Source organism: Anneissia japonica, unplaced genomic scaffold (genome assembly GCF_011630105.1).
Source record: "Anneissia japonica isolate Jap-2015-1 unplaced genomic scaffold, ASM1163010v1 scaffold1587_len1432017_cov164, whole genome shotgun sequence".
Taxonomy (NCBI): Eukaryota; Metazoa; Echinodermata; class Crinoidea; order Comatulida; family Comatulidae; genus Anneissia; species Anneissia japonica.
Window position 1 is genome coordinate 553,131 of NW_022713643.1, and position 27,216 is coordinate 580,346.

The following is a 27,216-nucleotide window of genomic DNA, read 5'->3' on the forward strand; positions in this document are numbered from 1 at the left end:
AACAGTTAGCAAGTCATTAGACAAGATTAACATGTTGTGCAAGAGATAACAATTCATGAGACAGATAACACTTAATGAGACAAGATTAAAAGTTCATGTGACTAAGTAACAGGTCATGTGACAAATTAGACACATTAACAGACCATAAGATGGATCAACAGGTCATGAAACATATTCACAGGTCATGTGACAGAGGTCATGTGACAGATTAACAGGTCATGAGACAGGTTTCATGTGACAGATGAATAGATCATGAGGCAGATTCACGCCAATAAGAGAGTTGCAAATGATTATTTTTAGTTTTCACTTTTCTGTTTTTTTGAAGCAACGTTTTGTTGAATGTCGAGTGGAAATGTGCGTTTCTCAATTTTTTTGTCTCGGATTTCCTCAAGTTCTAGAAGCGCTTCTGCAAACAAACTCTTCATAGCAGGAATCAGTTTCGGAAGAAGATGGACGTCAGACAATGAAACCTGCGAAAATACAATACAATAGCAATCATGATGATTCAAATTCTGAATATCAATATGATAGGATGAGGCTTACAGAATACCGATTTTTTCATTTATGAGAAAAAAAAATCTTGGATTTTCAAAGGAATTGGGCCTATGACCTTGAATTGGAAGGCAAGAATTTAACCCAAAAGCTACAGCTTAACTGAATATAGCACAATGTCAGACTGGCATATTATTATAATGGTGGTAAAGCTGCAAATCGTTGGTGAAATCATATTGAGATATTCACCAAAATAGGTCAACATTTTTACAAAATTTTGATTTTAATGTTTTGGAATAACTTGATACTTATATATTATGACTGTATACTTTTTGAGTGAATTTTCTTACTAAAACAGTGTTCTCTGCACATATTCGGTAATTCTAGTCCTATTATTGGTACAAGATTAGTTTATCTTTGAGGCAGATTTTCACGAAACATTGTTTTCATATTTTATGGTGAGACCTCACAAATGACATTAGTAAATATGAAAAATAATAGGTAGTGTCTATTGTTCCCAGTCGTAAACCACTTTAAATACAATATGTATGAACTGCATTTTATTGTAAGTTTGATGCTCTGAATGACTAATGTGATTTCCGTAAGGACAAATAAATTTGATTCTGATTAGGACAATAACGTCCAATCTGAATTAGGAATTTGATAAAAACTGGTGTGACAATAGCTACTGGCAAAATAATAACCTTCATATTGTCAAAGGCAACTGCTACTTTGTCGCTGAACTGGTCGCTGAAGAGCGGGATCTTGGAATAACGTTGGCTGAAGTGTGTCAGTAAGATGAACTTTGCCCTCATCTGTACACCAATGTCAATAGCTTCTGACGTCATACTATAACAATGAAGAGAAGCAAACACTCTATAACTAAAGCCCTGTCTATAGACTATCAAAGTTATCTGATAAAAATACGTGATATGCCTAAATATGGTCATGATGAGAGGATATCATGACCATATATAGGCACATCATGACTATATATGGGCATACAACAATCTTTTGTCAAAGACAATTCGGACAAAGATTTACATTGTTTTAAATGCGATTGTCATTGATATTATTGGGCCATTCACTCCTAAGCTACTACCTGTGTCTCTTCAGCCTTGCATCTTCCTCCATTCCATCCTCTAAGGTTGCCTCGTGTATCAGCAAATCAGCATCCATTCCTAACAAACATGCCAAGTAAAAAAGATACTACAATCAAAAACCTAGTGTGCATGATTCAGGTCTCTCTCCAATTAAAGACCACTTTTGGGACTGGGGTTTCCGTGGACTCAGCTTTGGTCTCTAATTAGAATAATAAAGATTATTGAAATGTGTTAATTTGGGACCACAGAATAGTGGTCTTTAATTGGAGGTGGTCCTAAATTGGAGGGGTCCTACATTGGAGGGAGACCGTAATTATGATAATAAATACATTTTGGACTCCAATTCAAAATCACTTTTAGTACCTTGGAATTTTAGGTGGTCTCAGTCTAAAATTGGAGAGTAGTCTTTGCGTTAAAAGAGAGCTTTGTGTTAAAAGTTATAAAATTTTCACACCAAAATTTAGATAGGAATATAAGGTAAAAAGGATGATGATGAGGAAGATGATTACAATAATGACAGTGAAGAAGATGGTGATAATGATTGTGGATGATGAAGATTTCATGATGATGATACTGCTGCTGGTGCTGATGAAGGTGATGATGGTAGTAGTGGCGATAATATTTGTTGACAGTGTGGTGAGTATAATAATGATGGTGGCAATGATGATGATGAAAACAATGATAATCATGACTTCTATTGATTATGCTTATGATAACAATCTCAACTTTTCCTTACCTGCCTCTACAAGAGCTTGGCATGGCATAGTATCCCCTGAATATACTATCTTCCAGCCATCTTGGTGAGTGATGGCAACTCCATAAGCATTTGCACAGTGGATCACAGGCACAGTTTCAAACTAGATAGTAAAAAAAGAAAAAAACAGGTGAAAAAACTAGACCAAAACCACCCAGTAAACACTCAGCGGCAATAAAACTAATCAATGAAAAACCAAATGTTTTTATTTTTCACTAAAAAAAATTGCCATTCTCTGTATACACTTTTTTTTTTACATTTTAGTTGGTAAACATTTGCGTAATATTTTTTTCTAAACATGCCTACTTTTTACCAAGCATTTACTCATTTTTGTTTTAATCATTTTTTGAAATTAACATGCTCATTTTGAAATAGCATAAAAATTATCAAGTTGAACATATAAATTAAAAAGACTTTTATAAATGTTTACCACTGGAAGTGTTTTATTATTTTTATTATCCAGTAAAATTTATTTTTTAATTCAATAATTTCAATGCTCAAGTTAATAATTTTTATTTGTATGCAAAATGAGCAAGTTAATTTCAAAATAATTTTTATAATTTTTTTTATCATTATCAGGGAACAATACATCTTTAACGCACACTATTTTTAGGCTGAGAAGACTTATATTAATTTTTCCTCAGCATTTCTACCTTGTTAAAAGTCTTTTCTCTTTGGCTGCTACAAAACTTTAATGTTCATTGATAACAATTGGTTACTACAAGACTTTCTTCTATTTACTAACCACTCCTACCTTAGTAAGGTTGAGTTTCTTCAGCAATGCCTGTCCTTGCCTTGGAATGTTATCTTGTTCTTTGGAAAAATCTTTTAATTCTATAAACCTAAAAAATTAAAATAAATTAAATTAAATTACAATGTAATTTATATTACAGTTATCAAAAAAAAAAAAAAAACAAAAAGCAAATCTATTAGAAAAGAAACTTATAGATACACATTCGTCAATCTTCAAACCACAAAGGTGGCTGTGGTTGATAAAATGGCTAGTATTGTATACAAGACCTTTTTTATAAATTGTTTAATGAACCTGCCACCACCAATAATGATTGCAAATAAAAAATAAATTGTAGACTCAATAGCAATTATATTAAAATAAATCATTTTTCATGTTTGCTAATTGCTGCGAAGCAGCCAATTTATATTCTTGACAGCAATTTGACCTCTGAAAGGTCATTGTTTGTCAAAAAACGAGTGGCTAAGACGACTGAAAAGCGGAGTTTCCTTCGTTACTATTGGCCAATTTGTGCACCTGCCGCCACAAAAAATGGAAATGTCAGAAAAAATAATAAAGAATTTTTTTGTATTTTTATTATGCCTGCTGCTGTCTTGAAATCTCCAAAAATAAGATATGAATATTTCTTCCTAATTATATAGATTTAAAGCATTTAACCATCCTATTACCACACTGTTTGCATTTACCAATAAAATTGAATTTTTATTTTCTCCTCCAACTGGATGTGTTTGGCAACACTATTTGCTAAATACGAAAACAGAATTTTATTTCCATTTTTTCCGCCCACCTCTGTAAAAAAATAAGTTCACGAAACAAGGTATTTAAATACTATACCTCAAGTTGTCTATTTAGTAAAAACCTAATTAACTTGATCTTGGATTTGAGAACTCAACAAAATAATGGGGTGGTCTTTCATAATTAATGCCCTTCAAAAAGGGAAGTAACCATACATTCATCGTCTTTCTAAGTTACCATTCACAAAATATACCTACCTAACTTTATGGATAAAATCTTCACAATTCCTATTGTATTGGTTTAACCAGATGAGTAAGCGCTTAGGACCGACTAACATTAAATCTCTGTCTTCTGCCCCTCGACTTATCTGAAAAAAAACCAAAAAACTATTGGTTAGAAAACCATAAGTGTATAAGTTGCTCATTGTTCTCCATTTGAATTATTTAAAATTCATTTGATAGCGGCTGTACTCTTAAAACCAAATATTAATGTTCATTTTTTTTTTAAATTTGTTCAATCACATTAAACAGGATAATAAAAATGCAGACCTGATCATAAAAATGAATATATAATTTCTTTTGCAAGGCCTCATTATTACATTTGAAACACGTCAATATAATGTGATTTGTAATAATTTGACTTTCAAGATCTTATTATTTTACATTTAAAAAAATAAAATATCAATATATCACATCACATTTCATATATATACAACTTAAAAACATTCAAATTATGAAACATATTTTAAAGAGCAATTTACTATAGTAACATCAAATAATTTTTTCAACACTATTTCAAATAAGCATACTAAAACACAAACTCTCTAACCTCCAGTAATTGAAGGTTGAACAGTGTTTCCCAATATGTGAGGGGGGGGGGGAAAGAGGGGTAATAATTACATTTAAAGCATAAAATGGTTATATAAATTTGGTTTTAACATGTACTAAATGTATTCTCATGCAATTTCAGCATTTTAATGCTGCCAGTTGAGATAAAAACAAGTTCTTGTAATACTGAAAGCTCCAATGAGGGCAGTATAATAGAGGCAGTATAGCTAAAAAAGATCTATTAATCAATCAGCTGAGTGTTTCTAGAGCCCTCATGAGGGCAGTATAATAGAGGCAGTAGATCTAAAAAAGATTTATTAATCAATCAACTATAAATCAATCAGCTTCATGAGGGCAGTATAATAGAGGCAGTAGAGCTAAAAAAGATCTATTAATCAATCAGTCGAGTGTTTCTAGAGCTTCTCATTGGAGCTAAAAGTTGAAGAATTAAATTGAATATTAATTTATTGCAATATACTGTAGTAAACATACCATCACTTGCTTCCAGTGACGCAGTATCTGAACAAGGCCCTATTAAAAAAACATAAAACCATCAAAATATCAAGCAAATTTATTATAAAAACTTAACTTATTTTCTTTAAACCTAGTATGATTCGATGTACAGGACAGATATAGATTCTTTGAAGTTTCATAATGAGGTTAAGAGGGCGGTCATATCTTTTCAAGATGGCAATACACTATTTAAAGTTTAGGAAGTCTCAAATAGAGGGCAGTGTTTGCATTGCAGAAAGGAACTGTTTGATGCTGGACAAAGTTTCAAAATGAGAGTGAGAGGGCGGTCTTGTCTTTACAAGATGGCGATACACTATTTGTAGCAAAGACAAGCCAAACCAGTCACTTGTCTTTGGAACATTTAAAGTTAAGAAAGTCTCAAATAGAGGGCAGTGTTTACATTGCAGGAAGAAGGATATGAACTGTTTTAATGCTTGAAAAAGTTGACTTAAAATTGTAAGAAAAACTTCTAAAGGGTTTGAACCCAGGACCTTGTGAGTGAAAGGCAGACACTAATTTATAGCTTCCCTTTGTAAAAGATAAAATTGATGATTATGAAAACCCTGATTTCGAGAAGAAATGATAAAAGGAATAAAATAATGATGCCTGAATAAGATAAATGTATGATGAGCATGATGATGAAGATGATGGTGTTGATCACAAATGACAATGATGTTGCTGATAATGATGGTGATGTTGATGCTCATGTTAATGATGAGATGCTAAGGTTGATGATGATAAAGATAAAAATGATGATGATAGAAGGATGTAATGATAATAATAGTAATGAAGACGATGAAAATGATGATGATGATGATGATGATGATGATGATGATGATAATGATGATGATAATGATGATGATGATGATGATGATGCCAAGGATGTGACAATGGCAATGATAGTGATACTGATGATGACAGTGGTGGATTCAAGAGAGGTAAAGCAAGCCGGTCCGGGCACCACACAACATACTAAATTTTTCAAAATTATTAAAAACAAAGAGAAAAAGAAAGGAAAATATTTATCAAATTTTAGGTCTGCAGGTGCCATTTCCAGCCCATCTAGAGGTGCTATAGTTATAAATTTTCTAAACCTCAGCCCCATGTTTTTTATAGACTCTCCATCTGTGAAAATCCCTCCTTCGCCCCTCTATTTTAAATTGCTGGATCCACTACTGGTTGATGATGATGATTATGATGTTAACCAAGTATGTGATGTTTATGTTGATGATGATAAAATATAGTATTATTTACAAAGGCTGTATTCGACTGGTCGTTCTTCGTTAAACAACACCCACCTGCGCAGTGGTAAAATCATACTTAATGAAGACGACCAGTCGAATAGAAAACTGGTAAAATACTCGACGAAACAAAATGGCTGCATAGAATACCGTGATACACGCTGCGTAATCAAGGCTGCTTCAGATTGTGGCAGTATGGGTTTTTCGTAAAAAAATGTTTTCATCCAGTTTTTGAATTCTGTTAGCCTACAATTATTTTTTGACTTCAATATAGGTAAATATTATAATTTTTATTTTCTGAAATTTAATCTAAATTATATTAACACAAATGTTGCTAAACTGACCATTCGGCCATATTTATTTTGGTCATGTACATAACTTAACGCTGATTAACGTATTCTGGTTACGTTAATTTTCATTGTCAACAAAGTCTATTTTACGAACCAGTCATTTAATGAAACTAATACTCAACAAAAATTCATACTCAACGAAATGAACCAGTCGAATAAGCCCAATGATATTGAGTAGGCGGACAATAAAAACATAGCAAACTCACAACATGATGATCAGCATGTATATGTGAGATGAAGACACAATGAAGTTTAAACAAAACATCTTCAACTTGGTTGCTATAGAAACGACACATTTGAGCAAATGACCCTTCGCCTGCATCTAATATCATTGTCTGATCTTCACTAAAATATAAAAGAGACAATAAAAATTAAATGAAAATAACAGTTTGTGAATTGGGTCATAAAAAGAAATGCGAGAAACATTTAGATCTAGTGAGTGATCAAGTGGAAATTCATATTAATAGATGACCTGACCTTTACTGAATCAATAGAGGTCTGACATAATGTGCTATATATAGATAACAGGGCTGGGAAAGTAGACAAAAAACCTGTAAATTCAATTAAGAGACAATGGACATAGTGGCATAACTGAAGGAGGGGGTGGGTGGGTTGAGGGTGAGGAAGAAAATGTGATTGTAATAACATTGACAGAAGGTAGAGTAGAAGGTTTTTACACATTTAGTGAGTGAACACATCAGATAGACTGAGAAACTATTAAACAAACTTGATTAAAAAGTGACCCTTTTTACTCAAGTTACCTTAGATTCAACAAAACACAGCTAACATTTCTCTCCTTATTTGGCATTGCTGAGCCTGTTCCTAGAAAGAGTACTTCTGGGTATCTAACTGTTCTTTGCTGTGTCACATTACTTGCTTGATCCGATTTAAATAATTCTACATTTTCTATAAAATGTTCAATTTCTTTTGCAGCTTCTACATATGACTTCATATTTAAAGTTGGAACAAAACTCCTAAAAAATAAAGCAAGTGAGGGGTAAAAAACTAAATAAATATCAATATATTACTAATAGTAATGTTTCTATACCATTATTTGTATACCATTATTATTTATATACGCCATGTATCTGGTCTATTTTGAAACGGTGCCACATTTCACTGGGGGACATCCAGCCAGAGCGCCTTGTCATTCACAAATTTCTTTTTTCCAAGACACATATCTTCTTTTGAGCACTTCTACTACCAAAACCACTGCAGGTTTTATGTGCCCTTATTTTCTTTTTTTTCCCCCTTTTTGGCATTTTTTTTTTCAAAGACTAGCCTAGGGCTAGGTTAACTCGCTACAACAAGAAGGTTGTTCACCAGTCAAAGCACTTGTAACTACATAAAGCAAAATGTCAAGGCCTTTGGATGTTCCTCTGTGGTAGTTGCCAGGTTCTCGGAAATTTTCCTTTCAAATTTAGCGAAAATAGTGTATTGTGCATGGTATGTCCTCTGTGGTAGTTGCCAGGTTCTCGGAAATTTTCATTTCAAATTTAGCGAAAATAGTGCATGGTATGTATCAAAATTTAATCTCATTATCAGACACACTTTGTTCTAGGGTCACAAATTGAAAAGTCCTATTAATATAGTAGATATAGAGAAATTCTCTGCAGAATGTTTAGTAAAGTTAAATGAAATCTCACAAAGAATGTTAAATTTATTACTTTAAGTACAAGAAGTATATGGAAATTCCATAGTTGCTATAGATGTACGAAAATAGACAAATGTACAGTACTTTTATTTTAAATTTTTATCCATTTTTATAATTTCAACATTTAAATATTATGACCTATGATATTTTTGTTGATAAATAAATATTTTTTAAAGTTGTTATTGTAAGTTTCAGCAATTACTTACCTGTCGAAACCGGTTGAAGGCCAAATGTGATATCTCAGGTATGTCTCGCCTTTGACAACATTCAAGCCATCACCCAGGCTGAAGTCTGTCCATTTAGGCTCTGGGAGTAGGGTGAATATATCAGGGTGCATGAGGTTAAGCTTAGCTTGTAGGCCTCTTGCTGACTCATGTGATGCACTCCTCTGACAGTGGTTCAATATCAGATGCTCAGCCTCGGAGTGAAACCTAAAAAATATGAATGGTGTACTGATAATTTCATGATTTAAGGAGTGATTCCGTGGCTTCATTAAGCGAAACTTTTTTGATACCTTGTTTCGCGAACTTGCTGCCTGCAAATATTAATTATTTCAAATAAAAATAAAATTTTATTTTTGGCCAATACACCTGCCACAACAAAAAAATACAAATTTCAAAAAAAAAAGTTTTCTTTATTATTATTATGCCTACCGCTGCCTTAAAATCTCATGCAAATAAGCGTCAGGGCGCTTAAAATATTTTTGGCTTTTTTTAAGGGGCGCTTATTGAAACGCAGCGCATATGAAAACAGAGTTTAAATTGAGGGGGCGCTTATGAAATAAGACGAAAATTTAAAGGGTGCTTATGGGAAATTGGAAAATTCAAGGGGCACTTTTTTTTAATTGAATGTAAACGAATGGTTTTGGTGAAGTAAAGGTAATCGTTAAGAGAGCATGGCTCATGACAAGAATGTTAGGGGTATTTACACAACAGCAGATGAAATTAGTAGTGGCGGTAAGCGTGTTGGCCATCTGCCAATTCAGATTAGCAGGATCATTGCAGGGTTTCTTGCTTACATACGAGAGTGATGAGGTCATGTTATTTTTGTTGACTGAAAATGGCAATAGTAGTTATAAATCCAAAAAGGGTAGCAATAAAACAAGAATGGGATTGTAAAAATGCCTCAAAACTGAAAAACGTGTTAAACTTAATGGAGACTGATAGACTGACAGATGGAAAGATGGACTGACCAACTGACTATGCTGGGATAGATGCGAATAGTTAATGCAGAAAATTAAGTTGGTGATGTACTCTACATTAATTGTAAAGTCTCCTGCATATAGTCCATTGTATTTTTCAGTACTGTATGATTGAATTTTTTTATCAATCGAGGGGCGCTTATTCAAACAGGGCGCCAAGTCAATTTTCAGGTTAGGAGGGGCGTTTATACAATAGGGGTGCTTATTCGCGCGAGTATGGTATGTTGTATATTTCTTCCTAATTATCAAAATTTAAAGCATTTAATCTTTACTACACTGTTTACACTCAACAATAAGATTTTATTTTCTCATCCATCTGGATATTTTTGGCAAAACCATGCTAAATATGGAAACTAATTTTTCTTTTTATTTTCTTCCACCGACCTCTGATGATTTTTAAACAAATAAGTTTGCAAAACAAGGCGAAACATATCAAATACACTATGCAGTTTTCTCAATGCACTGCGAGGAGGCAAGATTTAAAACACGCGGCAATAAAAGCCGAGCTAAAATTTCCTTGTGCCCTGCAAGCTGTATTCACTAGGAACGTACCTTTTCATCCAATCTTTATACCGTGAATGTTGGAGAACTTCAGTTGGTGTGATGTGAATAATGAGCCTTGAAGAATTCTCTCCATTTCCTGCCTGACAACTAATTAAGAAGAGTTATTGATAATGACCGCATGAAAGCAAAACATGACATTTTATATAATGTCGATAACCAAAATACACTTTATCTAAGGTACAAATAATAATGAAATATAACAACAAAAATAATATAAACATAATAAAAACCACAGGAACAACTTCAACAACAATAAAAGGGGTTATTCACAATTATCAACAGTTTCACAAGTGTACAAACAGTACGTCAAGGGGTAGAAAAATTTGTACACTTTTACATATGCATGAAAATGTTGTTTTAAAATAACATGTAATATTTAAAATAATATATTTTAATGACGAATTATAATAAAACCATGGATACATTTTTAAGTACTATAACAAAGTACAGTACTTTAATTGACTTCCCAAAAAAATGGAGAATGGTTTGGCAAAGTCAACATTTATGTACACTTTCAGATAATAGGAAAGGGTTGGGTACCCTACTAGTAATTATAATTTTTTTTTATCATATAATTCATAATGCCAAAGATTCTATTCATTTCCAATTATGGTCATTTGAACAAATTCCTATGAAACATATTTACTCAATTCCCAGGGTATCAATTTGGGTAGAGAGAGACAATGTGGAAAAGTGTTTTGCCCGACAGAAACAAATTAACGAGTTTGTAACATTATTAAAGTGTCTAGTGAATTTACATCCATAGAGATTTAAGGATGAAATTGTTTGCAAAAGTACAACAGGTCATGTAATTGTGCGTCATGTGACATCATACCTTTGTAAATCCTTATTATTGCACAAAGAATCAAGAAACTCAACTGAAGGACACTGGAGCACTAAAAGACAAATATCAATAATGATTTCAATAATAATTATTTATTGTATAATTTTTTTTAAACAATGTTGGAAAATTTGTGGAACTGGAGCACTACAAAAAACAAACATTATTATAATACAATCATAAGTAATTATTGTATAGTTTTGAAGACAATGTTGGAAAATTAGTGACACTTAGGAGCCATTATTGCTTGAAAATGAATAGCCTATAGTCCTATATGCTTTCAGGCATATATTTTAACAATTATAAATGTTTTAAGTTACCATATTCATATGCCAGGGCATTTATTTTTGAGAAGGGTTTTTAAGGAGGTGTTTATTTGAGGGAGTTGTTTATTTTTTTTGTGTGTATAATGGATATACTCAAATAAATGGCCCATAATTTCACTGTAAATATTAAACTACAACAAATAATTACTGTCCAAATGTGTTATTGGTGATCATAAAGACCTACTGATCCTAACCAGGTTAGAAATAAGTAATCGACTGGAGCATTAATAGAATGTGTTGAGAATGTGTTTATTCCAAATGAGGATCTACAGGGTGCATTTATTCGAAAGTGGGGAGGGGGCGTTTATTGAAAGTGGGGCATCGATTGAATAAATATGGCATAATAATAATAATAATAATAACAACAACAATAATAAAAGTCAAAATCTAACCTATAAATGGGTAGCTAGGGACATCAGGACCGAGAACATCATCAGGATGAATCTAAAGAACAAAAAAAAATTCAGAATGTATGGATTAGAAGCTTCACATACAATGATTTCATGCTTGGCACCGAATGTTGACACCTAAATGAAGAGCGCCCCCTCTAGTTGCGCAAGATAATAATTTCATACAGCTTCATTTGCTTTTGCTTTATTATTTCCTGCCATAGTGATCGCTGCCATGTTGATGAGATACAACATAATGCCCACAACAATTTACTTCAATCCATGATACAAGCATTCAAAAAACACACACCAAAATGGCTTCCTCAAATAAGTCAACAATTCTGACTCTGATTACTTAAACATATATATAATTATATCCATTTAACAAAGATAAAGTTATCTGTATATGCATTTTGGCAACATTAATAGCATTACTCATTAGAAGAATCCATAACCAACGTGATAATTAACATTATAAATCACTGTCAACGTCTCTTAGATGGAATCGTCCATCACAACCAAGGTCAACTCAAGCAGTTAACATTCATTCAAAAAACAGCGACAAAAAAAAAGATAAATGTTATAACATATGAATCACGCAACGTGATAACAGTGTGTTTGGATATTCCCATCGCTTCCCCCCAGTGACTTGTGATGTGATTTGTGCAATATCGTTCAACTCGCTGGCTTTTTATACACAAATGTGTTATTAACGCATGGACAAATTGTTGTAATACAGGAACTGGAGTTAACCTAAAAAATTATGGAAATAAAATGTTTCTTCCTTAATTTCTTTTTTTTTTTAAATTTTACTTTCATTTCATATCATTTATATTTATCTTTATATTTATACTTATCTTAAACAAGCTTAACAAACAAAACAAGAATTACAATTGAAAACGGTGCTGAGAAGGAACTCCTAAAAGTAAACTGAATTGCCTATTGAAATTAGTGTCCCTGAACACTGTAACAAATAAAAACATTCTACAAATTTACGCAGAGGGTAAATGCTAGAATACGCGCCACAGCGCTTATAACATTTTTGGAGGCTTCAGTGCGGCGCTTATGATTTTATTGTATTTTAATGTATGTGAGGGCCCCAAATGATCAGCTTTGGTGGATGGGCTACCCTTGTGAAATATGGTTAAATAAACAAATTAAAGGGAGGCAATTACAAAAAATATTGGTGTGGCACTTTCCATGCTCATTCCCATGTTACCTATCTCGCGTATTCCTGTATTTTGGTAGGCCTATCATAGGTCCTACGCCACCGTAAATAAATGTTTATAAAGAATTGCTTTGTGTCTTTATCGTGTTATTTATTCATTTTAATGCTGTATACATTGTGTTTACAATCCTGTTTCATTACACAAAGGGTAATATTATATACTGGCATGGCACCGCTTATTCGAGAGCAGGGCTTAACAAAAAATATCACCTTTGGTGCGTTACTTATGTTAAGCATACCTTTTAATTTGTCCTCGGGGGAAAAAAAAATACAAAAATACACCTATCAGCAACGAGATAAAATAAAAATTCAGTCAGATTAATTATGAGAGGATTGTTAAGATTTTCTATAACCTGATAAAAAGTTGGGGGGGGGGAGGTTGACATGAGATAAATTGACATGAAGGGGGAGGGGGCAGATGACAGATCAGTGGAAAAGCAACAGAACATTAACCGGTGATAAGAGGGGTGTGAAGTGCCTGTGGGATCTTTTTTACCTGGGTGTGTGCAAACCATTCCCCTATTCAAGTATGCCACTGCTTATCACTTTTGGTACCGTAATATTTTCCCCCATATATTTGGAATCCTGGAGCCCCTGATTACAATGTTAAGCAAATATTATTACCATCCAAATATAGCCCTTACCTCAACTCCAGCATCTGTCTTAACTGAAAGTCCTCTTTTTAAGTCTGTATACTTTGGTCCTCTGTTAAAAAAAATGTTTTAATAAGATTGGAGAGAGTAGTAAAAGTAAAAGTTTATGGTGAAGTTTTTAAGTCATTGGAAATACAAGCAAGTAGCAAGCTGTGTATTTTGTCTGTGCTCTATATAAATTTAATATATTAAATAATAATGCAGGAAAACATTTCTGGTTTTTTCTTGGATGAAACATTAAGCTATTTTTCACATTGTCATAACTGGTGTTATGAAAAGAATAGAAAACTTGCATTATTTTGAAAAAAAAATTGGGGCATATACTAATATTTGCTTTTATTATTATTCCACCAATCAGCAAGTTCTCACTTTCCAATCATATAATAATTTTTCTGTTTGGAGTTTCTGCAGATATTATTCTCCTGATGACGACTGAAGCACCTCAACGGACACATCAAGACATTCTCAACAAGAACAACAGTTCTTTTCAGAACTACCTACGTGGTATATCAATACATTTTATTATTATTATTATTATTATTATTATTATTATTATTATTATTATTATTATTATTATTATTAATATTTTATAGGATTTATATAGGGCACATTACCAGAACACTGCTCAAGGCAATTTTTTCGTTTGGAAGTCCAACGCCTTACACACAGGATTCTCCACATGGGATGCAGATCTACTTTGACATTAATTTTTTTTACTTTTTGGTTATTCCGCCGGCCCTTGTGGGGAATCAGAGACCAACATTTACTGTATCGTTTTTGTTCTTCCGACTGTTTTTATAATTTTATTGTAATTATTTTCGGTAAAATAAATGAAATTAAATGAAACACTGCGCCACACACAAAACAAAAAATATTTTCCATAGCAAAATGAGGGTGTTTGCAACATCATCAAGACAACAAAGTAATGAAATAATTAAACTGTACATTTAAATAGACCTATAAACCTAATACACATTAGATAAAAAATAGAAAAATTGGTTAGTTTGTCAAGTATTTGTTATACTATGAAAATATAGTTTTGAGTAATAATGCAAACGCGAAAATCAATGTAATTAAATTAATTTTTACAAATTTAACATTAGCATAGATTTTTATTTGACTATCAAGAACAATAAGGAGTGTAATAATAAAATACAAAAAATATAGTAGACTTTTTTTAATTGGTTGTTTCTTTACTCTATGGAATAATAAAATACAAAAAATATAGTAGACTTTTTTTAATTGGTTGTTTCTTTACTCTATGGAATAATAAAATACAAAAAATATAGTAGACTTTTTTTAATTGGTTGTTTCTTTACTCTATGGTTTCTCAAATATCTCACTTTGCTATGAAATATATTTAGAAGATAGATGATTGCAAAGTAAAGCAATTTCATTAAAAATCTAATGAAACAACCTATCCTTGTAAGAACCATTTAGGCCTCACAGACAGAATGAAAATCCCTTCGTCTAGGCCTTGACGCAATATTTCTATAGTTTCTACAAAAACGATTAACCTTAAGACGACTTGTGTGCTTGCCTACGGATGTGTCATTTAATACTTTTACGCAAAAGAAATTGTGATGAGAAGGTAGCTGGTTATTCTAGGTCAAATTATCAACAATTTATCAAAATCATGAGATAATCATCGCAATTCTTTGTCCATTACCAACTATTTTTCTCATCAACGTTACATTTCCTAGCTAAATAGTTAACAACTCCTATCATGCCATTATGTTTAATTGCATTTAGCATACATTTTAACACAATTAAGTTTCTTAAAAACAAAATATTATAACATAAAATTGTAGTAACTATTTTGACGGCCATATCTCTGGAGATGGATACTAATAATAGTGCAGTGAGGCGATATTGTTGATTTCTTCTCACCATTGTAAGTTCTTTTTAATTTCTTCTGGCATTCTTAAGTCCAGATTCAATGGAGAGATGTTACAGCGAGCCTCGCTAAATAATTCCCAGAAGACACTGGAATTGAGTTCAAAGTTAGGAACCAAATGTTGCATAAACACAACAAGTGTTATTGCAACACATCTGCATGAAAATCATGTTAGGCTTGCAAATTTTGTCGAATTTTATTTGCATCTTCGGCACCAGATTGCTTGATGAGAGAATTAGAATCGTAGATTATGATCGGCGCAGACAGCAGAAACACTCATCCTGTGAAGACGCAAATTTATTGCTACTGTATATAATACAACGATAAAAACGAGTACTTACGGAGGCAGGCCTAGAGCTAAAGCTTTCTTCACAATTAAACTTCTTGGCCGTTTATGGACCTATCAAACAAGAAAATATAGGTGCAAAGAATGAGTGCGATTTTTAATAATATTTATTTAAGTCTGTGTAGTATGATGTTGGTCATTTCACAGAACCACAAATGGACACAAAATACAGATGTACAGTAGTATAATGGTTAAGATGATTGGTTCCTAATCTTAGGGTCCTAGGGTTCAAATCCTTCAGATAGTCTATAGGGATTCTTAAAGATGTCTAAATCAGCTCCACACTCCCTTAAGCCTTAATTTCAATTAACTATAATGAACCTTTTCTCAGTTTTAATATTTATAAGGAATTAATTAAAAAAATAAATAACATGAAAGAATTAATAGCTTTTGGCATTAAAATGTAGCCCTACCTGTTGCACTGAAGTATGTTTATGTATTGTTTATTTTTATGTGGGGGACTTTTTGCATTTGAATAAAAATATACAAAAAATAAATTATATTCCATTCTTCAGTCAATTCTACTTACACACAAGGTACAGTATCTATGAATTCTTGAGAAATACTATGTTTTCAAATAAAGGTGTTAGTCAACATAAGATGTTTACCTATAGATGTGTCTCATTCATGATGATGTAACTGTTCCTGAACACACCTTCAAATGTATTAATCCCCAACCTTCTCAAACATTAAATATATATGCATAGAATATGCTTACCTTGCAGATGTAGGCTACTGTGAGATTAGCAAGCGAAGACGACCTCATTTTCTTTGCACCTGGATAACGAATCAATCAATCAACCTTTTAGCCGACAATCTTTTAATAATTCACACAAAAAACATTCCTTAATAGATCAAAATAGAATTCGTTCCACCAACCGCTCAATCAACCACTCAGTACATGCAACTTATCATGAATCAATCACCATATCTAATTTGCATAATGAATTTGCATATCTATCACAGGTGAAAGATCAATCATTGAAATGCACTAGTCTGCCTATCAATCAAATAATCAGTTATTAATCAAATCAGAATTCAAATCTTATTCATACATATTTTTCCACATTTTTATGTATTAAATTTTCATTAACTCAAATTGCATCATCAAATGCTGAAAGAATATATTTACAAAGAATACATTCATATATAAATCATGACTAAAAAAAGGCAAAGACAGAAAAACACCACAGATGCGTAAAAATCAAACAAGACAAATGGAAAAATGGCCAGTTTTTAGTGAAATTAAGAAAAAAATTTTAAAAATTTCAGTTTTGAGTGACCTATGACCCTGTCATTTACCATAATTTCGCACAGTACAGTAGAAGAGAACCCTCAACACATGCCAGCATAAAAATAAGATGCTAATAAGGATACTGACTTTATTAAATAGGTTATATTTTTTGGAAGGTGCTGTAAAATTGCAAGTGACCTGTCCATCACCAAAATTTATTTTTTGTTGTATGATTTCAAAATAATTTGAAGAGTTATTTGAGGAACCAAGCCAACAGATGATGCTGGCCATGTTTAAAATGGGGAAAAAATATTATGTTACTCTTTTCATCAACAATGGAAGATGCTACCTGCAGAACTCTGCCTAACACTCATGTCAGAGATAACATCGCTCAGAGGGCTGACTGTGCTGACATCATCATCTGGTGAGTTCTTCAAAGACTGAGTGGCAGCATTCTGTGACATCTCTCCTGAAGGACCTGCTGCTATATTAGATAAATCAACTGCAGTGTCACAATCAATTGGATCTTTCTTTTCTTTCGTTATTGCATCTACATCACCGTCTTCAGTCACTGCTGTTGGTTCGTTCAGAGTTTCTGAATATGAATGACTATCGGTGTCAATTGTTGATTTACTTGTTTCTGATTGGTTGCCTGTGAAATAAACAAATCTAATAAAAACAAGTTAAAGAAAATTGTTAAAATTCACTCCTGTACTGATACTAAGATTAACCCTTTCCAGTCGTATGGCGTCGTGACGACGCCCTCTTTGACCATACTTTATAGCGAGGGGCATTGTACGTACGCCCTGTAGAGATTTCATGATAATTATTTTATAGCTAGGCTGCCCTCTATATGATTTTTTGAGAGTAATGTAGGAGTATTTCTGTAGAGGGCCTCCTGTATTCAGACCAAATAAAATGCCTGCACCCAGTAAAAACCCGACATTTAATGTAGATGATGTAATTTCTCAGCTTTGGTACAGCCTCAGGCAATGGTAATGGGGCAGACTGGAAAGGGTTAAGATTGGATGTATTTGAAGTATTAACCAGGAAGGCCAGATTCAGTGGGGCATTCTGGTGGTGATTGGGCAGTAGACTGGGAAACATTATTTTTTCTTATGACTAATAAAACAACTCCACTCCCTAAGCATCATAAAGACACTTAGTTTATAAAGCATCATTCCATCCTGTAAATGGCAATTGTACTTGCCATTGGATGTAAACAAAATAAATTAATTAATTCAAAAGAGTAGTAGTACATCAACAATTAAGGAGGAGGATATTAAAATGCTATTAAGAGGATTTTAGATGTGGATTTGATCAAGGTTATTTACATTACTGCAGTTATGTAACCGATTATTACAGAGTTTTTTTGTGTTATTATAATAATATTATAATAATAATAATAATAATTACAGTAATAACAATAATTATAGCCTTATCCACCGTGTGCAATCTTGTTTTCTTGTGATTCTAAAGTTGATTTGTTTTTGTACCTTTTTAATGTCCTTATCGGATTTTGTAATTTTTTGCCTTCATTTCTGTGATCCAGACATGACCTAGGCCTGTTAATATTTTTTTCCATTCTGTATATTTTTATGTCTTAATGAATAAAGTAATTTTATACATATCAATAACAGTAATAATAATAATAATAGTAATAATAATAATAATAATAATAATAATAATAATAATACTGTATGTTACATAAAGATATGATGCAATATACTTTATTGATGCAATATACTTTATTGTTATTTACACCACATGGTATTAATGGATAGGTGCATTAAATGTGAGGAATTGCAATCAATGTACATAATGATTCTTCCTGAAAATTAATATCGATGATACAACATGCTATACAATTTTCATTAAATCCTACTATCAAGGCTAAAGGTATAAAATTCATCAAAATAATGGTATGTAATTTTGTCTATTAAACCTTTCATTTATGTGTAAAACACATCAAGGCTATTTGTACCATCAGCACAACTTTGTTATTGTTATCGTCACTAAGGTATTTGCTTTAATACTTTTTAATGTATAGGCGTGGAGGTTTTTAATATCAATAATTATTCATACAATATTTAACTACCGGTATACCTAAATAGGAAATAGTACAGTAGAAGGTTGGAAAATAATGTCATAGTTAAAAAATGGGAAAAATTTATATCATATGTATATAAAAACTATAAATCCCTGGCCAGACTATCAAATTTTATTTGACAAAAACATGGGATATGCCTAAATATGGTCATGATGACATCACAACATGACCATATATAGGCACATCATGACTATATATGGGCATACAACAGTTTTTTGTCGAATAAAATTTGATAGTCTGCACAGAACTCTAGGCCAGTATAAAATTGCGATGATCCAGAATGCAACGAACTCTACAAGAAACTGCTCACAGCATGTTGGAACACAAAGTAGATTGTGTTAAAGTAGTTTGTGAAATCATAAATTTCATTTTTCATTAAGCATATTTCTTGTCAAGGATTTTTGTATTTTTTACCCAAAGTCTGTGAAAACATGGGGTTCACAACAACAGCGTACATTTAAATGTGTTTTATTGTTTTCACAAACTAAATACAAACTATTCTGGTTGAGTTAATTAAGTGGTGTGAGCAAACAAAATGAGAATCTTGGATGCAAACATGCACCTCCCTCCAGGATGCAAACATGCACCTCCCTCCAGGATGCAAACATGCACCTCCCCCTTTGATGCAAACATGCATCCATAAATATAAACTGATTGAACTTCATCGCTAGTCAAAGTTGTTTTTAGTGTGGAGAGCCAATTAATAGGTTTTTACTTTTTGGTGACCTCTGAATTGCAGTAATCAATTCATTTCATGTTTCGTCAATAGATTTTTTTTTTTTAACCTTCCTAAATGCTTTTAGTAAAAATCATTTCTGGGAAACAAACTTTTTAAACACTTTTCTTGATGTTTAAAAATAGGGTTCACTATAAAACAAGGTATAAAAGAAAATAGTTTAGGCCACAATATTACCTACCAAAGATAGCAACTGGTGTAACTGACATAGAATTTGTGTTAAAAAGTCCATCTGTGTAGGGCTTCAGACCTATAAACAAGAATGAATAAAAGACAAACAATGATCAATATTGTATATGTACACCAAGATAAGCAATCGGGGCGGTAAGACAAAAGATATCATTTAGACTTATATATACAGTGGTATATCTGAAACAGGGGTGGCACCAGGGGGACTCCAAAATCAATCAAATAAGTCTTTGAAACTTATTTGATTGTAGAGGAAAATGTAGAGGAAGAAACTCACCTATGTTTATTTTCTCATGTTTTGCAAATATCTGAAGAGCATCAACAAAGTTTTTCTGGGATGAAAAAGAAATATAAGTAAAAATACCTTGAATATAATATTTAATTAAAATGTTTTATGACATTGAGTTTCAGAACATTGGCAAATGATTGCCATTAACAAACTTTATCACTACAAATACCTTTTATGAAATGAAGATACACACAATATGCTCTACATAAACAAAGTCTTGTTAATGAGGAAAAAATCATGTAAAACTTTATTCAAAATTCAAGTTCTTCATTTGCAACAGATCGTGGCCAGTGGCCAAATTTCAAGTTACAATTACACAAGGGGGAGGGGCAATAAAACATAGGAATTAAACTTAGGACCAAGTCCCAAAACCTTACTTAGATCATTAGTAAAATAATTATACTTAGCACTAATAGTAGTACTATTTCTAGTACTAGTTTTGTTTACACTGATGATAATAGATTTTATACAATATTGAAAAAATATATAACACTATGTAAACATACCATGTTTGGTGGGCCATGATAATGAACTTTTGGTAGACCAACATTTTTCAAAGTAATTGTCATACCTGAAAAAAAAAATATGAAAACAATTAAACAATTTCAAGTTATGAGCATTTTTTTCAATTCAAATCCTCATTTATTTCTAAATAGCTGCACTTGTTTCCTATTAGAGTAGGTAGAGATTTTCACCACATGAAGTTAATTCCTTATTTGTTCCATTATACCAAGTTTAAAAATGTATACAAAAAAAAAACTACCATACATAAACTGATGAATAAAATTTGATTTGAGGTTTTATGTCAATAAAAATTGAGAGAGCAATAAAACATATTATAAATTGACAGAAAGCTGTGAATGAGATGATCGATAGTAATCAGAGATGACTTACCAATAAGACCTCCAATATTTTCCCATTCCATTCTCGTTAGGAAAATATTTTCCAATTTGGAAAGATTCTTTACACTGAAAGAGTTTCAAAAGTTTTTAGATTATTCAATAGCTCAAGAGTAGAAACCAATAAAATATCAATTAAAAATGAATATTTACGTCCACCTTATGTTATGTATTCATCCATGTCTGTTTGTGTTAGCAAGAGTACTCAAAAATAATTAACGAATCATTATATCATTTAGTCGAATGGTACATAATAGTCTAAGAAAGAGATGACTAACAAGGTCAAGATTATAGAAATTTTGATTTCCACCCACCCCTTAAATTTACCCTCAGGAAATAATGGAATCGCCCATACACAGCCTGCTTATTGGTTGGTATCCAGGCACAGGGAAAACATATGCACTTTATGGAGTGACTGCTGTAGTTAATCGAAAAGAAACATGTTAGGCCAAATTTAAAAAAAAAAGTAGTTTCCCGTCCTAATATTTTGGGGAAAAAGGGATAATAATGGAATTTTTTTTCTCTTTACTCTGAGATGGAAAATTCAATATGGTCGATGGAAAACAGTCCACTTTTTCTCTTTTACCAAGTAGACACATTGAAAGCAAATAAAAGAAGCACTAGACACAATTCATACCATATGTATCCCCAACCACAAACAAGGAATTTTACTGATGTGAGTTAGCAAGATTTTCGGGACGAGAAACTAGTAATTTTGATTATTTGGCCTTAGTAACTTTAAAGAAAGAGATGAAGGATTGGCATGCAGCCTCAGAGCTTAGGTTTCTACCTTCTTACCACCACTACCATAATCACTAATCCTAATTCTTTCACCCTATGGATCAATATCATCATCTCTTACCCATTTTCCATTAGAAGACGTTGGATCCCTTCACCACAGTTGAACAAGTACCTATAAAAACAAAAAGCTAGAAAAGTACAATAAAGTTTTTGGACATATTGTACTATGATTTATGACATCAGCACATTTAACAAAAAAAAAATCCAAATTTAAAACTCAATGATTCCTTAGGTTGTTTTTATACTTTAAAGTGGCGGATTAAGGGCTTAAGGCCATTTAGTATGTAAGTGGACACCTCAAAATCTTCACTTTTTGACATGAATTCCGCCCCTTTCAGACCTTAGGTCCTTGGTTGCCACCCAAGCAAAAAAATGTTGGATCCACCACTGTCAATTTATGTCTATCTCCATTCAGAACTATATTGTAGGAACAGTACATTATTGGATTACATTGAATGATTTTATTACTGTAATGCATGCAGTGCTATAATACTGTAAAGTTTGTTAATTTTGCGAATGATTCCTCAAAAACCAGTTGCGTGGGAAATCGCTAGGAAAATAGGTGTGCAGAATCGTAATTACTGCATAATACATTGTTTATATTTTAAGATTACTTAGGTCAATCGGCCCTTATTTTCCGAAATGCGCCAACAGATTTCTAGGCCAAATTTTGGCATTGAGGATATGTTCCCTACACAAGCCTTACTATACAGTCTGGGCACAATGCACTGTAATGATAATGGCAGTTGGAATTACTCCCCAGAAACAAGGGGAAGAGTGAAGACATGGCCTGAAATGTTGTGTGGTGCATATTCTCCATGCATGCTAAGTCTGGAGTGCACTGACAAGAAGAAAGACAGCACAGTACAGGAGTAACTAATACTCCTGGGCCAGACTGTATAGTAAGGCCTGCGCGGGGATATATCCTCCATGCAAAAATTTGGCCTAGAAATACGGGCCGATTTCCGTGCAGATTTTGCTGAATATTAGGCTTTGAACAAATCTTAATATATAGCCAATGCAATGATGCAGCAATTACGATTCCGCGCACCTATTTTTCTAGCAAATTTGAGCTAATTTTTGAGACATTCTCCATGCCAATTAAAAAACTTTACAGTGATGATTCCTGGGTAGAGGGTCGTATACAGTAATTAAAAGTGGTGGCGCCAGAGGGGGGCGGGGGTGCTATAGCCTTTAGCCCCTCCGTCAGGCAGGTCCTGGCGTCACCACTGGTAATTAATAATGTCATCTCAATAGGCCCACCTATCAATATCAGTCAGCTGCTTACAGCACCATTTTCAACTGCATGCATCCTTTTGTGCATTTTCTATATTTGATTTTTTTTAATGTTTCTTATTATATAAATATTTTTTCAATTGCCTTATATAGATATTTTCCTAGCTATTAATGTGATAATAATTTAATACTGTATAATTATTATATACCTGTTGGAGTCTGCTATAACCAGGATGCTTGGGGGACATTCCAAGGATCCCGTGCCGATGACTTGTAATGAGAAATTGCCCACCATTCCCTTTAATTTTAGACGTTTACTCTTCTTTTCAGTAAAAGACGAAATGTTGAGGTGAGACATTTCTTCAATTAAAGACGTTAACGAGTTATTATCATTTGAATTACAACACAAATTTGACGCTGTCAACGTCCGAAATTCCCTAAGCCTACCCTGTACCCAGCGTTCTCCAAACGGCGTTTGCTTCTTCCTGTGTGCTACCGGTGATGATACCGTAGATCCCCGGTAACTTACTTGCTTGCCTAGGCCTAGCTTCGTTAAATGATTTTCAGGGTTTACACTTTGTATAGTACAGCCTACATGGCAATAAAGCTTGCGTTTCCATACATTAAGTAAGCATCGAGGTCTGTTTCGTATACTAATTCCCTTAATCCATAAATACATTTAAAAAACCACGACGTAAACAACCCACTTTCAGAAAATTGCATCAGGTTAGTCGCAAAACATCAACACGAGATAGCGCCACATGTTCGTTGCCAGGTCGTTAGCTAATATTTTGTCCAAATCTGACATCAGCAATTAACCGATTATACTTGAAGAATAGACGCGCACGTAACAAGTCGGTAATTACTAGAACATCGAATCAGATCGGTATGTGCTATCGTATCAAGTGAATATTTTCGATTTGTAATTCTTCTCTCTTAAATAATGAAATTGAACTTTAATAACAATAAAAATGACAACTTGTAACCTCTTCGGACTGTTCGTTATTATTAAGAGCAACCTACATTTTTTCGAAGACGTCACGTTTTTTTTTCTTTGTTTGCCAAAAATAGATCGCTCAATGAAACAAATGAAGCTTAATAACACTAATATCATTGTAAAATATACTACTGTATAAGATTCAAAACCGGCAACTATTAAATAAGTATTTTGTACAAATAAATATTAACATATTAGTTGAATAATTTTTATTAGTCCATATAATGTTTAAAAGCCAACTGAAAATGATTAAAAGTTAAAATTAAGTTTTCCTCAATTTACATGCTTAAAATTGGTCAACTCGGTGTGTTTAGTATTATAATTATAAGTGTTTATGTTTAACTTACATTTAACATTGGCAGTGGCGGTTTCAATGGAACCAGCCACCCACCAGCCCCCCCCCCAACAACTATTTTTTTTTCAAAAAAAGAAAATTTATATTAAAATTTAAGTCTGAGAGTGTCATTTTCGGCCGCCTAGAGGTGCCTTATACATAAAGGTTCGTAACTCAACGCCAGGGCTGAGTTGGAGTCCTAAACCCCCATGAGTAAAAGTCCTTTCCTGGTCTGGACCCCCTCTCTATTTCAAATTCCTGAATCTGCCACTTATTGGCATTACTTTGTGTGTTAGGCCTAACAATGCTAGGACGTTCTAAATCTTAAAGTAGCTCTTTTCGGCCTCTGTGTAAAAGATTTTTTTTTTAAATAAGTACTTTAAAATTGTTTTTACCGTCCATCCATTAGGTGTATTTTTTACTTGTATTTTGTTAGGTGAATTTTATACACTGATAATACATTTTGCATTTTTAAAAATATATTGATAGATAAAAGCATAGGGCCTACAAGTACATGACGATATAATCCTGGAATTTTAAATATAGAAAGGTCCAGACTACCTTAGCCCCAACTATGAAAGTTGTATAAAAAACTTAGGTCTAGAGGCGCATATATGGCCTAAACGGCATTCTGAATATAGCCTAACATTGAATGTAATCTTCTTAATTATTCTTATTTTTACTAAGTTTTAAAAAATGTATGTGCCCCGACCAACTGTCTCTGATCTATTGTTCATCCTCGTTAACATGTCAGCAGGGGTGCGCGCCAGGAATTGCCCGACGGTGGAACCGAGTTTCCGACAGGGGGACCGAGGTCCCGACGGGTGGGCGTGGGCGGTGTCCCCGACGGAGAGCAAAGAGGGCGTGGTCGGACATACGTCGCTCAAAATCTTTCGAAAGTGGTCCATGGGGCGAAGCCCCTGAAAAATATGACAATTTAGGGGTTTCAAGGGCTTATTTAGTCTACTAGGCCTATGTAGAAAATACATTTTATGTAAAAAAACATTTTATCTCTCCCGACGAACTGTGTTTTTTCTCGAAGGGGGGAGGGGAGCTTTCCCCGATGGTGAGCCCTGGCCACCCCCCCCCCACCCGCTGGCGCCACCCCTGGGTGTCAGTGAATACCGTAACTAGTGCCGCTCGAACGAGAGCAATGCTTCATTCTACATAAACAAAATCGAATTGATTGCAATCAATAGATGTTTTTCACAATGGCTCCTGTATTTTAATTTGAATTTTAAATTTTAAAATCATCTGCCAATTTCCATTTACGGAAATGCAATAACGCGATTATTATGGTAAAAACAGCATAATGAAGATACGATTTCTCGCCTCGCTGTATCATTTACATTAAAGATTGCCACGAGTGAATTCTGATTCAATTCATATATACATAAATCTGATAATCTTCTATGTTTTCCCATTTATGTTGACTTATTAAATTCAAATTTAATAGTGGACTCTCAATCAATAAATGTGGGAATAATGATCGCGTGCGATTTACCTATTTTTTGATTATTAAACTCTTAATATTGTATTAACACGTCCAATGATACCGATTTGTGGATAAGAATTATTATTCATTATTGGTACAAGCCAGCCCATTACCTCATAACATTGTTCCGTCAACTAATGGTGATGAATTTATTCACCTAACCGTAGGACAAAAGAGAACGCTAACGGGCAACATAATAATTCAATGCATACTAATTAGAGAAATTTATAAAATATATATCTTATTTTGATCTAAACGATACCCATGTGCACAGTGAATATCAAACAATATGAAATCATCTTGTACTAATGCTAGTAGTATCAAATTATGATATTGTTACTTGACAAGTTTTTCGTTCCCAATCGTACTATTAATTGTGATTTCTAGTAGGGCAAACTATGAACGAATTAAACACCTATTGAGTTACTAATCTGCATAGGCCACGTCAACAATGGTTAGTTTTCGCAAGCTTACGAAAACGATAACGAATACGGTTACGCCATCACATTTGACGATGACGATAATGACGTATTCGTATGCGTTATCGTTTCGTAAAGTTGCGAAACCTCCCTATTAGTGAGTTACGGTTACATCATCATTTTTTTTTAGTCAATCTATTCCATGCTGTCGTAGGAGATCTATAACTTTTAAAGATCTTGTACCGATGCATTGTTAAGAATGATTTAAGGCCTGTTTATACTTCAACTATAACGATAACGATAAAAAAAAAAAGCTAAAAAGCAATTGTTCATATAAAAAAATAAAAGAAATAAGTTGTACTAGAAGCAATGCTTTTATCGTTTGTCCATGATTATGACGTCATCTGATTTGATTTGTTAAAATAATTTATTATTGCATACATGATAAATCGTTATAGAATCGTCCTAGTGTAGAAACTTGTCTTATTTCTTTTGTTTTCTATATGAACAATCGCTTTTTAGCATTTTTATCGTTATCGTTATCGTTGAAGTGTAAACAGGCCTTTTGACACAAATGACGATAATGAAGATGACGTATTCATACTCATTATC

At 33.0% G+C, this 27,216-nt stretch overlaps 1 protein-coding gene across 3 annotated transcripts; it reads right to left on the reverse strand.

Annotated features, from left to right (window-relative positions):
• Positions 1-262: 262 nt before the first annotated feature.
• Positions 263-24,109, reverse strand: LOC117108695 (zinc phosphodiesterase ELAC protein 2-like). Of its 3 annotated transcripts, none has more exons than XM_033250805.1 (23): positions 23,889-24,109; positions 22,185-22,235; positions 21,318-21,391; positions 20,930-20,994; positions 20,412-20,466; positions 20,127-20,195; positions 17,449-17,751; positions 16,584-16,642; positions 15,861-15,919; positions 13,614-13,674; positions 11,745-11,796; positions 11,021-11,081; positions 10,174-10,272; positions 8,627-8,851; positions 7,528-7,740; positions 6,973-7,111; positions 5,155-5,193; positions 4,093-4,202; positions 3,104-3,191; positions 2,332-2,452; positions 1,595-1,673; positions 1,197-1,341; positions 263-470 (listed from the first exon to the last, which is right to left on the reverse strand). In XM_033250805.1, exons 2-23 carry the CDS (start codon positions 22,193-22,195, stop codon positions 297-299), a joined length of 2,301 nt encoding a protein of 766 aa, XP_033106696.1. In that variant the 5' UTR covers positions 22,196-22,235; positions 23,889-24,109; the 3' UTR covers positions 263-296. The 3 variants fall into 3 exon arrangements, with proteins under 3 accessions (XP_033106696.1, XP_033106695.1, XP_033106694.1); XM_033250804.1 differs by having other exon boundaries at positions 17,449-17,694; positions 23,569-24,109; XM_033250803.1 differs by having other exon boundaries at positions 23,569-24,109.
• Positions 24,110-27,216: the final 3,107 nt, after the last annotated feature.